Raw genomic sequence first — 13624 nt, forward strand, 5'->3', positions numbered from 1 at the left:
CGAGATGGACTGTGCTGCTGGTGTGAGAAAGAATGAGAGAGTGAGCGCTGATTAGTGTGATGGTATTTGGCCCCAAACAACAACGGTTGCTAGATTAGTTGATGTGTCAACACACAATCGGACACACTACCTTTTGAATCTGATTGCTTTGCGGGATGCGATTCCTTCTGGAGCACCCTGTGTGTACAGGGGGCTACACAACACTACCACCACGCGGTCACGACGCTTCTCTGCTCCGATAAGGAGGTTGCTGTTGCTGCAGCAAACGTCAGCCGTTCACCTTTCGAACGCACGCAGCCACACACTTGTCTGTCGTCGTTGTTGCCGTCAATGTTCCGATCCTTATCGGTCGACGCATTTAGATAGCAATCTGTCGGTGGAGAGATCCAATGCTCACGGAGAGAGCAATCACCACGCACCAAGGGTCATATGGAATGACAACCGAACCGGTTGCGATCGAACTGTCAAAGAAAAAATTGCAAAATAAATAACATTTTTGCACCAAAATTGTAACGCTCGCCGAAGCGTTACCCAATCGAGCAGGTAACGCGTGCGTAACGCTCATCTCAGTAGGCGCGCGCTCGTCTCACTTGTCAAATTTGTTTGGTTTTGGAAAGATCCTTACTGGATCTCGCCAATGCAGGCCACCTTTGGCCACTCGTTGTTTTCTCCACCAAAAAAGTGTTCATCTTTTGCACCTCCGCCCATTAGGGATGCGTCCTCTCCCCGCGGTCAATGAACTCGGGCCGCAGCCGCACTCATGTAACGCACGGGGCGGTACGCTCCGCTCATCCGCATCACTCGATCACTATTTCTCTCTCTCTCTCTCTCGCTCTCTCCCGTTGATCCGTTTTTCTTCTCTATCGGTTTTTGCCACTCTCTGCTCTGTGCTGTGCCGCGTGTGTGACAGCGCGCCGTGACTTAATCAACTCGCGCCAAGTGTCAAGCGGAAGTGGATCGGATCGGTGATCGCCGCGGTGCGTGTTGCCGGTGTGATAAGACAAACCACAATCGCTCAGGCGCCAGGACGGAGGCGAAAGAACAGCGAAGCGCCGACAGCATTAAGTGCATCCACCCAAACCAACGCCCGGTGTCAAGTGCCAGCGAAGTGTTTACGGTCCGGTCGCTCGATCGATCACACCTAGCCATCAGGAAGTGTACAACAGTGCACGGCCATTTGCATAATTTCACAGGTAGCAGAAGGGCGAGCCAAAACATCAGCCACCCCAAAACGGATAGGGAGTCCAACCAATCGGAATCACATTAGCGGCAACCGAAGTGACCAAGGGGGTGGGGGTCCCGACACGATAATTGTTGAACGAATTATGCACATTCGGGCGGCCGGAATTATAAATTCCCCTACGTCTGCAGTTTTCTGCAGGGGCACGTGTTGGCCGAACCGCGGCGGGGTCGCAGGGCGCATTATTGATGCACATTTTACGCCCGAAGAGAATTGATTATCGAAGCGATCGTGTTTTTTAAACGGGAACCGATTTAAACCTGTTTGTCGATTATTTGTTGGGCGAGCTTTTGTAATAAGGATTCCGGTTTTTTTGATGTTGCAAACACTCTTTTATGATTCATTATGTTGCGCTTGCGACGTGTTATTTCAAGCGACCGTGATTGGTCTGAACTCTCTGATTTCCATTGCAAAACAGCCGGCCGAGGTTCGAGAGCTTATTTATCATTAATGTGCTATTAATGCCGCATGAACTGAACACGAGTGCAGCGAAAGCGGGCGCCTGGTCGGTCACGCCGAGTGAGTCACCAGGCGCCCGCATCGCCCATTTTCCTGTGATTACTAAAAAAATTCGACAGTAAAATGTGCAAATTGGTGAGCGATCATTATGCTGCGCAGAGCAACCCTTCCTGTGAGGTGCGCCCTGAAAGGGTCACCGTTTGGAACGATTTCGTTAATAGAGTAATTTATGGGGCTTTTCTCCTCCGTCGGGCGCCTTATGCTGTGTTCGTTGTCGCCCATCTCTCGAAGACTTGCCGCCTGGGAGCGAAACATATTTTTTCTCGCTACACGAACATAAATTTTGACATTATCCGCCCAACACCCATTTGCCGGGGTGTAAATTGAAGTAACAATACGAACGGCCAGTGACACGGAGAAAGAGAGAGAGAGGTCGTAGAGAAAGAACCTTCCCCCAGGCAGATGTTTTATTTCACTTTTAATTTTTATGTTTCCCCGCGCCCCGGCATTCCCACAGCCTGGGTCCTTGCTTCTCCCTGGGGAACACCGTGGTGGGAAACATAAGAAAATATAATAAAACGACAAATTGTGAGGCCGTTGACACGACGATGACCAGTGTTTCGAGCACGGCGGATGTGCGGATGTGTCGGCAAAGGAATCCCTAGGTCGCCGCGTGACGGTGACAAAATAGAACGCCAGAAAGGGGAGGCCAAACGGCCAAAGGTGTTGTAAAGCAATATGGTTTCGCTTTTTGTTGCTCATCCTTGCGCGGTGAGATGGACCAAAAACCGGTAGTCCCGAAATCGAGTGTCACCAACCTCACTGCCAATTTTCTCTCTTTCTTTCTCTGTCACTCTATCGGCTTCAGTAACGCACACGCGCATCCCGCGCACAACGATGATTAATGGTCCGTCGAGGGGTTTCACGTGTTTTTGCTGCTCATTTCAGCGGAAGATTCGCAATTCACTTCGCCGGCGTGATGTTTCTTGTTGTTCGGAAATAAAGTCGTCTTCTGTGGCGCAAATCGATGTTTGATTATGTCTCAGCCGGCTCGGACGGGGGGAGGGCTGCTGCGTACGATCATCCCGGATCGTTGTTGGCGTCCGGTCGACGCCACACCAGTCGGTCACGTTGGGCCGACCAGGGTACAGGTCGTTGGGGGTCGCCAAGACGTGACACTCCAACACTTGACGACGACGAAAGACGAACGAAGAGAGAGAGAGAGAGAGCGAGTGGTAGGCTGGTGATAAGACGCACTCGCTACGTCGGGTATGCGGTCACTGAACTCTCCGCCGTCAAGTAGGGAAGGATGTGAGATGTGCAGTCACAGGGCTGTCGGAACTTAATTAAAGCAATCGATATTAACACCCAGTGGTGGTGGCCAGTCAACCACCTCCCGTAGGCGGGCGGACTGTTTGTTTCACACCCACCATCGAAAACCATAAATCTACCGCATGTCAATTGTAAATACACCGCAAGAGTGGCCATTGCCGGGTGGTGAAGATGGACCCTCCTTCCGGGAATGCTCTGGCCGGTCGGAGCGGACCGGACTCACATTTTTGGTCTAATTGAATGGCACGATTTACGGGTGTTAATTGTCCCGCAGCATAGCGGTGCGTTCAGGTGCGTAGACGTAAGCCGGACCGACGACCGGAGATGAAACTATATTTACCACGAGTTGGGGCTCCTCTTGGTTCCTTGTTTTTTTTTTGTGTCTAAAGTTCAACCGGGAGTTCAACCGATACCTGCGAGCAACCTACAGGTTCTTTACGTTAAACTCTTGAATTGTACATAAATTGAATTGAAGCCCTGAAAAATGTTTCGATAGAAGACGTTTCGATCATCTAATTGAAACACGCCTACAGTAGGGCCATTTGAATGATCAAAGGTCACTATTTGTCGGGCTTTTCTTTTGCTTCTGAGGCATGTTGCAGTCGTGCCTTGGCCTGTTCAATATTGAGTAATGTATCGTTTGTCATTAAACAACATTTTAGTACATTTGAGTAAATAAAAAAGCCACCAAACCCATGTTCGGCCAATAGCAATATTTAGGACGTTTTTATTAAAATTTTTACTTCAAATGTTTCTACAAAAATTTATGATAATTTGAAACGATTAGTATTGGGCGGTTCAGTGTCGTGTAAATCGAGAAGGACCCGAAGGACACCGCAGCTCTCAGCAGCTGATCAGGTTCGGCCCAGATCCAAGATGATAGATTTTCCGAAGGCTTCAACTTGAGCCTCGATTCGTAATTCGACTCTGCAAAAGGTCAATCCAAAGGACATTAAATCTCACACGGCACGTTGTTTGCAGCAGAGCCTTTGGAACTTGAATCTGAATGTCACCCAAAAAACGGACGGATTGGAATTGAGACAGGTAAACGGTCCCATATTTTCCCGGCCCGATCAAGATGCACTCTCTGGGTAGCAGCTCCACTTTCCGGCAGCTTCAAATCACATCCTATTACTACCGTTCCTCCCACTGGACCACCGAAAGGACACCGAACTCACCGCCAGTGCTCTCTGTGCTTCGTATTTCCCACGCCCGAAATGCCACAACGAACACAGATTTCCACACCGGCAGGCAGCTGTGGGATCACCGGTTTTTCCCTCCCCGGGGGAGCCCCTCCCCGCCCCCGCCGGTAACCTTTGAACGGTCCTCAAGTTCAGGCGCGAGTGTCACCGAAAATTTCACCGAAAAAAGAGAAGCGCACGTTGCGGCCAGAACACGCACTCGCTCTCGCTCTCCTTGGGTTTTGGTGGGTGGCTGCTGGGGGGCGTTGAGGGAGTTGCCGGTGGGTGGGTGGTAAAATCATCGAACTCGTCGTCGTCGTCGTCGCTCTGTTTGTTGTGTATTTTGCTCGCTCGACACATCGCGCGTGTGTGTTTGTGTGCGGGGACGACGGGCTCAGTGTTTTGCTTTGCTTTAGTTCAATAACCTATTCTTCCCGGCACCAGCCGTTCTCCGTTTCGGTCGCACGCGGTCGCCGGGCGTCTGGCCCGTTCTGGCGCGCTTACGGTATCTGCTGCGTCGGGGGCGCGCGCACGAGAGTGACCGGATTGTTTGAGTGACCGGAGCGGCCCACCGAGAGAGCAGAGAGGAACAAGTGTTTGCCGGTGTGTGTGTGTGTGGCGAAAGCACATCCCCCCGAAGGGACGTGATTTGCAGCGTTAGCGCGAATTTATTGCGCATTTTCGCAAAACGGAAACCCCGTTCAATTGCAAAACCCGTTCTCCGGGAGGATTCGCCGGTCGGTTTTCCCCGTCGACACTCACCAGCCGCACTCCGTTTTACCGCTAACCGGCCCGGCCCGCGGTCACTCACGCGCGGTGTCGGTGGCCGCGCGCGATTATTGCATCGCGTGAGTGGCCGCTTGCCGCGCGCGTCCCGCGACCCACGCGATCGTCTTCGCCGCTGCCGCCAAGAACCGACGAAGTCAGCGCACCTTGAGGTTAATGATCCTTGTGTCGTCGTCGTCGCCGGGAATCGCGCAGATGGTTGTTGTTGTTGCTGTTGTTACACGCGGCTTGTTGTTGTTCTTACGCCGTTCGCGGCGACCGGCGACCGGCGACGACGACGCAGAGTTTTGCTTGCGTCCGTAGTTTGTTCCCCCCTTTCGTTAACTCTTTCGCGCTCTGTGTGTGCCGGTGTGTGTGTGTGTGGGTTTTGTTTTTCTTTTCCTTGCGTGTTCGGTGGTGCCGTTGCTTTGACGACGCGCGCAGCGCAACGCAACGCATCGCAGTGGCCGTCGTCGAATGTGACGTAATTTTTGGTGTCTTTTCTTTCCCCTTTTTTTTCTTCCATTGTCGAGTTCCCGTTTTTTGTTTTTCGTTTTGTTGTAGCTTCCGTCGGAGGCCATTCGTCCTTCACGCCATTCGATCCCTCTCTCTCTTTCGGTGGCCACGACGCGTCGTGGCCATTTCACAACGGGTCGGGGTGATTGCGTTTAAATGTTCCCGCTGGCGGTTTTGGGTGGAAAAATGCATTATTCCAGGGCGCGCCCCGGTGTATTGCTTTTCCCGGTAATCCCGTTACCATTGCCCGGTCACTGGTGCGTGGAAACTCGTACCATATGGAACGCTCATTTCCGTTTCATACCGGTTTGGGTTTTTTCCTTTTTTGTTTATTTATGGGTCTCAATCTATTAATCCTCACTGAATTGCCAGACGATGCGTAATGCATCGAGGAACGCACCGAAAACACCAACGCCAATTCTGCAAAGAAAGGGTAGAAAGGATCGGCCTTTTGAACACTGAATTTTGTTGCATTTTGGTGCTGTCAAATGGGAGTTAAAACACTTGTTTCGATCTGCTCAAAACGAGACACATAATAATCCGTTCCCGTTAATAATGCAATTCCCCTCGTCAGATCCTTGAACTGGTAATAATACTTTCGATACACAAGTTATCTCAACTTATCTAATTAACATTACATTAACCATGTTGCCAGAAGATCGAGAATAGAACGACAAATTTTGCCAACAATCATGTCTGCAAAATTCACGCGCCTCGAACGACACACGTTGCGCTCAATCATTAGCGGAACGAATCGCCGAATCGATCGCTTCCCGGTGCCCGCAAGTTCAAGGTCGTTCGAGGGACGCATTAATACCGCAAAACTGCGTCTGGTAAGCGCAGAGGCGACGTGTGCCCCCGCGTCCCCCACCGCCCCCTGCTGGTGAGTGGTGCACCGAAGCCGGATCCGGGATTTTTCTTCTGCTGCTCCTGCAAGCTGGTGTGCCGCGCATGCTAACCGAGCGGTTGGAAAATCGAGCGAATTTCCCGGAACGACGGCGATGATGATGATGGCAATGGCCGATGATGGGATGATTGATTTTGCATCGGTTTTTCGCTGTTTGACGATGCTGCATTCCGCCGCAGCAGCAGCAGCAGCTGCTGGAGGTGCAGTTTTCCCACGCCATTGACACGGACCAGTCGGTCCGTCGGTTCGCCCTCGTGTGACTCGAGCCGAAGCCGAACCATGCCACGCCAGTGACGAGCGAGCGGTTTCGGGGTGAATGGTCTCAGGTTCAGACAGCCCTCCCCCCCTAACGGGCGTCGCTAATTTTCCTCCTGTCTGTGTGTGTGCGCCCGTGATTACTCAGCAAGTCGAGTATTTTGCGCTGAAAATTGCTGACATCGGCGGGCATCGACGGGTGCATTTTGGGCAATATTGAACCGCGGTTTTTTTTTGGCAAATAAATTGAGTGGCTACGGGAACTCACGGTCCCAGGTTTCGGGAATGCTCGAGAAGGCATGCTGGACAGGACCACGTCGCGATAATGTGATGCAAAACACTTGCCGCCGGGCCAGTAAAACAGCTCGGCCAAGCCTGAAGTCACGTACTGAAGTCGCCATCGCGAGTGATGACTTCAGCCCCTTCAGCCGGACATTCAGCAGGGTGTAGAGTTTTCTAGTCAAAACAAATAGCCACATTAAAATGGCGTTCCGACCTAACTCGGATGCATTTTATTGCACTCAAGACAGATCCGCCGCACACACCAGTTACGTGCCGTGCCAAAAGGGGTTCTGTTTATTTTTACGTAGCACAAGAGCTCGTTTGCCCGAGCTGATATTTTCTAAGTGACTGCCGCCCCGTCGCTTATCGCGCACTGATCGCGCACCCGCAGAGCCTGTCTGCCTCTAAATTCGCCGTCATCGCCGCCGCAGTCAGCATCAGCATCAGCAGCATCAGCAACAACAACCGTCGCTGGTAAATACGCAACGGCCAGGAACGGGGTTCACAATGACGGCGTGTGGCGTGTGGCGCAGGTTCTATTTATATGCAATTATCTGGCGCCCCGCTCGCTCTCGTGCGTGCGCCCTCTCGGTTCACTCAACTCGTCGGCCACTGCGTTGGGTGCACGGCCCCGGCTGCCGAGTTGACGATTCTTATTGCGACTTTCGCTTTCGTCGGGCGGACGATAACCGCCCCGGGGCAGCTGGGCGTTTTGCTGTCCCGGCCATCTGTTCGTTTCCGGTTCGAAATCCGGGCTTGGCCAATAAAAGCCGGGAGCGATTTGGAGGGCATCGGGAAAAACTGTTCCGGGAAAAAGTATTTCAAAATTCGCAAATCGCAAAACCACGTTTGACGTTTACCGTTTCTGTCAAAGGAACACCCGGTGCCGTTTTTGCATCGCAGTCGCCGCTGGTGCGAAATCGATTATCCTGCGAATCGTCGAAACTCGTGCCGCACTCGTGCCATTTCATAACAGGACTCTGCTGGCCGTCTCTTTCTAAAAAGGATTCACCAGACACCACCTGACCGGAACGGCCGGCGGCTAGTGACCCTGCCCGGGGGGTGGGTGGGTGGTACGTTTGATCGAAACCACTCCCCGGGTGGTGGTGGTGCGGGACACACACGCAGCACACACACAGACACACACCGAAACCCCTTTCGCAACCACTTCCGTCGCCCTGCGCTGCACCGCTGCTGCAGCGCCGTATTGCGCTCTGTAATCTCATTTGAAATAGATTTCCGTTTCTTGACCTATCCCACTGCGGTCGGTGGTGTGCGTGTGCTTATGGCCGCCGCGGCCATTGCCTCGTTTGCCATTTTCGTCCCGGGCAGCCACGACGACGATCATCGTCGTCGGCGTTGTGGTCGCGATGGCGAAACTGCGTTCCTTGGATCCCCGCCTCTGCTAAACGGTCCCCGCTACCTCCCCGAACGAAATTGCTCCCTTTTTTATCGACGCCATTTTTGTTGTTGTGGTTTGTTTTTCGTTTGAAACGCGATCTCGCACATAAATTGGTGCACTTGGTGCTTGGTGCTGATAGTGTGCGTGTGGAGCGCAGTTTTTGTTTTTCGCCACCCAGCGCTTCTTTGGTTTCTGGTGTTTTTCGCGTGTTTGCTTTGATGCGACGTATTACGCGTTTGCGATGGCTCCGGAATGTGTTAGACGCACACCAGCGCACGCAAGTGGCCTACTGCTGTCTGCTGCTCTTTATTGTGGCCAGCTTATCGGGGCGTCCGTTTTCGCGTTTCGCCTTGTAGCGCTGGTCACGGAGTGTCATCATTTTATGACGTTTATCTTAAAATGGTATTCGAACCCATCGAATAAGGAGGTCCTTTGGAATATTTTCGAAGTTTAAAATAATCAATATATTAGGTTGGCGAAAAAGAAATCGACGTTTTTCACGATAGATGCCTTTAGTGATCAATATCTCGTGAAGTATCGATCGCACAGTTTCAAGTTTAGGCTCGTTACTTTACACTTAAAATACTTTTACTGTTTTTTGTTACAGAGAGTTAACAATAGAAGTGAACAAAGAGAAAATTCGGTACATTTTACAGTTTTTCCTCGATAAAAACGAAAACTCAAGCTAGACCGCTGAAATTGTGCATGGTGTTTATGGTACCGATATTCTAACAGCTAGTAATGTGCAATTTCGGTTTCGATAAAATGTCGATAAAATCCCAGAAAGAATCAAAGTTGATGGGCTTGTTCAGTCAGAGCATCGGTCAGGAGCTGAAGATTCACTATCAAATAGTTTTAAGTCATTTGCACAAAGCGGGATTCACAAAGAAGCTCAATGTTTGGGTGCCACACGAAGTTACACCAAAAAACATGATGGATCAAATTTCTATTTGAGCAATTTTGGCCAAACGGAATGAAATCGAACCATTTCTTAAACGGATGGATACTGGGGATGAGAAAAGGGATACATACCACAATGCTGGGTGAAAACGATCGTGGTCTAAGCGTGGTGAAGCAGCTTAACCGTTGGTCAAACCAGGACTCACGGCCAGGAAGGTTCTACTGGGTCCCACCATATGACTTGAAAGGAACCGTTTTATTATGAGTTGCTTCCGTGTGGCTTAACAATAAATTCAGATCTCTACTACCAACAACTGCACCGTTTCAAGCTAGTAATTGGCCAGAAATGGACAGAATCGCCCAACAGAAGAGGTGTTGTGTTCCATCAAGACAACGAAATCTTATGCTAGTCTTTAGTAACTCGCCAGAAAGTCCGGGGCTTGGTGGGGAAGTTTTAATGCATCCACCGTATAGTCCGGACCTTGCAGCAAGCGATTGATACATTTTTCACGCACTACAAAATTGCCTGAGCGATGGAAAGCTGAGATCAAGAAAGGTTTGCGAAAAAATATTGCTGGAGTTTTCCGCCGAAAACGAACAAAAATTGTACAAGAGAAGCATTATGAAGCATACCTTTGAAAAGACTGCAAATTTTTCAACAAAACGGTGCATATTTGACGCAAATCGGACAATTGGAATGATCTTAAATAAAGTTTTGAAATTCACACAAAAAACGTCGATTTCTTTTTAGCCAACCCAATATTAATATGGCAACCCTTTTTAAATTGCAGCCGAATTAATTACCTTTCAATAAACGACAAAATAAATGCAACCCAAAAACGCTCTCTCTCTTCCTGCTCGACGACGTACCATTGCACTCTGTATCGAAAGTGCATCGAATTGTCCGATACCGCTTATCTGTGGTCGCGCTTATCAGACGCGCCGAACCCACCAAAAGTCTAGCCACCGGGGCGCGGGCAAAATGGCAAAAAAAATGCAGCAACATAGCAAAAAAAATCCCAAATGACGAATCTTCAAACACCCGCCCCGGCCGGTGGCCAACTGTCTCTCTCTGTGTGTGTGCGTCTGGGGATGGTAAAAACAGAAAGGGAAGAAACAATCAGAAGCGCATCAAATTGTGTGTATCAAATTGAACAAACATCGTGCCCCAACACAAGCACAGCCCATATCAGGCCGGGCCGCCGCCGTGTGTGTCCTATACCTGGAGACGGGATGCACATTTTTAGGTCAGTCCGTCTGCGCAGATTAAGGTCGACGGTTCGACACGGTGCTGCGAATTGTGTGGCAAAAGTTCACCGGGTGGTTGAATCATAATACGGGCCCCGGGGGTAGCCCGACGCGTGTCACGGTCCTGGCCGCTATCAATATACATACTTGGTTGGTCACTTCAGGTTGCCCGGTGAAGATTCGATTGGTTTTTTTGCGACTGTGCGTAGTGCCAAAAATTGCTGTGCTCACTCGAGATTCAGTTTTTCCAGCGACGTGAAAATAGAGCCATCGAGGCCATCCAGGACGCGCGGTGTAAAGACACAGTGAAAGTGTTAGCGCAGAACTACGATCCGACGTGCGTGTCAATTAACGTGAAGTGTTTCTGGCCCTTACCGAGGGCGACACCGAAAACCGACATTCGTCGCCAGGGAAACGCCACGGACGTTGCTAAGATGATGACTGTCGAGTGCATCGAGGACTGGTATCCCACTTAAAAGTGCCCCTCGGCATCCTCCTTTCCCCGCGCCCCCGCCGGCTTCACATCGACCCCGCGGGTGGCCTGCATCTTGTGGCGCGGGCTGCGGGGTGCCCCGCCGGTGTGCCCAGTGTACTAAGAAACTACATCAAAAAGTTTGTGACCCACTCGAAGCCCAGTCGCGACATTAACCTCCTACCTCATTAAACTGCCCCGAGCGACAGCGGGGGGGAAGTGGACATCAGGCAAGCGCAGCGTATCCCGTAGCCAATGGATAACGGCGAATTCGTGGACCTGTTTGCTCAGCCCTGGAGTAGCAAGTTCCCAGTGTCCAACGGTCGCAGCGCGCCCCACAACGGTGCGGATGGTGGCCAAGGGGGAGGCTACGCGGCAAACGCGGTGGCAGCGGCCGCTGCAATGGCCGCCGCCCCGAAGCTTACCACGCGGCTGATGCAGCCTCAGCAACAGCCAGGAGCAGCGACGGCAACGTCAACGCAGGGCTCGGTAAACGGCGGCAGTAGTAGTGGTCTCTTCACCGACACGAAACTGTTCCTGGCCGATGTGGCCAACATGACCGCTACCCACCATCAGCACCACAAACCTGCAGCCCTCAGCTCCCAGCAGCAGCAGCAGCAGCTCCAGCATGGCGCTGGTGGCCGACAAACGCTTTTTACGACAAACCTCGGCCCGGCGGCCGTGGCCACGACTGAACTACGTGATACAAACCTAGGGCCTTTAAGAAATACCAGTAGTAGTAGCAACAACAACAACAACAACAACAACAACAGTAGTAGTAGTAGCAGTAGTAGCAGCAGTAGCACCACCACCACCAGCAACAACAGCACGCACACTAGCAGTACGCGCAGCAGCCATAACAGTAACCATCCGGACGTCCTGGCAGCAGCGGGCAGCGGTTTCGCCAGGGAAAGCCGCGAGTTTCCCAAACTAAGTCACAGGCTACTGCAACCGCTCGGTGGCGGCGGAGGGTCCTCGGACCAGGGCGGCGGCCAGCACACGATGATGCGTGGGGCGGCTCAACAACAGCCGCCGTCGCTCGGAATGAGCCAGCAGGACTTCAACGCGTTCTGTTCGTCCCTTTCGGCCGTGGCGGCGGCGGCAGCTGCCAACGCCTCGGGGTCGGACCTAGCGGACAGTACGACGCCGCCGCCCTCGGGGCCACCACCGTCCGCCGGCCTGCTGTCCCCCGGTGGAGGAGGTTCCTGTGGTGTCGGTTCACAGGACTCACCGTCCAGCCTGAGCACCGGGGCACTGTTGGCGCAAGCGGCCGCCGTCGCAGCGGCGGCACAGGCGGCGGCCGGCGGAGGTGGCGTCGGGCTGAATGGGTGCTCCCTGGGCGGACAGAGTGGCCCCGGTGGCCCTGGTGGTGGTGGTGGCGGTGGCGCTGATGGTGTTGGTGACCTCGACCCCGAGGTGGAACTGATGGGGCTGAACGGGCATCAGCACGAGAAAAAGACTCCCAACTCAATTCGAGGTAAGTTGTCGAGGGCGGGGAGAGATCCGCCTGGAAGTGGCCCCTCTAGGTCAGCCACCGTTGCGGTCTGCGTCATCGTCGTGACTCGTTGGCCATCCCGGTTTTTTTGTTTCCTATTTTAAAACTTCCGATTCAGCAGAAATCAACGGGTGAGCGAACGGAGGGTAACTGGACATCGGTTCTGTGGTTCGGCGGGTCCAATAATTTGATATTATGTCCTCCGTCGCCGCCGGCAACGTGACAGGGGCAATCGAGTCTAATAAATTTACTGCCCTCCTCAAAGCGGTCCATCAGGATCAGACAAAGTTTGCTTCTTGCTTTCTGTTTTTTCGAAGGAAAATTTACACACAAAAGTCACTCGCACGCTCTCGCCTATGACCCATCGCGCGTCGCCCATCGCCCGTCGGTCTTTATCCAATTGAACCGATCCGCGATCCGCGCATTCACAATTGGGACCAAAAAGGGGGCCGCCGCTACACACACGCTGGATGCAAATGTGACCGCCGCGAGTTGCATTTGATTTTCGCGCGAAACTGTGTCAAAGATGCAACGTACCCCCCCGTCCAGGTTCATTGACTTGCGCCGCCGCAGCGGCGTTTCTCTTCCGTGTTCCGTGGCACAATCACTCAATAGATTTGCATTTCATTAGCTTCGCAAAACGCTGAAGTGCGCCACGTGGCGTTTTGGTGGGATCCATTCCGGGATCGGAGCGCAAAATTGGATCGTGGCCATGATAGAGGCACTTTGGCAAAGTAATCTAACGTCACCTCGGGGCCGATGCAGAGGATGCTATTTTTGCAACAGACAGCGTGTGTGCGTGTGTGTGTGCGTGTAAGGAGCTGAGAGATGCTCCATCTTGTGGTCGGCACCTTGTGGCCAAAGGTGTCGTCCACAACGTCGTGATTGTTCTTTTAAACCGATAAATCCTGCCCACACACACACGCACACGCACCCTGAGGCCGGTGACAGTGTAAAGTCCGATCGGCAAATTGGAGGCCAACAAAATGGCCGAAGGGTAAAAGTTGTAAATTTTTATAAACCATAAACACTTTGCGCTGCGTGTTCGGTGGGGTTGGGTCGACAACATTAATTTGCATAAACTCCGAACGGGTGCTACACACACAAACACGCACCCGCAAGATGTCAGCGGTGTCATCCGACGAATGAAAATCATCTCCCGATCGCTGA

The 13624-nt window shown here is 52.2% G+C and overlaps 1 protein-coding gene across 2 annotated transcripts in view; it reads left to right on the plus strand.

Annotated features, from left to right (window-relative positions):
* The window catches only part of LOC128273940 (probable nuclear hormone receptor HR3), a 61532-nt gene that overhangs the window by 32232 nt on the left and 15676 nt on the right, over positions 1 to 13624 (plus strand). The window contains exon 1 of one of the 2 annotated variants that reach the window (XM_053012014.1): positions 11215 to 12436. The exons of the other annotated variant lie outside the window; for it this stretch is intronic. Coding sequence (XP_052867974.1) covers positions 11215 to 12436 — 1222 coding nt within the window. Of the gene's footprint in view, positions 1 to 11214; positions 12437 to 13624 lie in introns of those variants that run through there. 2 annotated transcript variants of the gene reach the window in all.

The sequence above is a fragment of the Anopheles cruzii genome, chromosome 3 (genome assembly GCF_943734635.1).
Source record: "Anopheles cruzii chromosome 3, idAnoCruzAS_RS32_06, whole genome shotgun sequence".
Taxonomy (NCBI): Eukaryota; Metazoa; Arthropoda; class Insecta; order Diptera; family Culicidae; genus Anopheles; species Anopheles cruzii.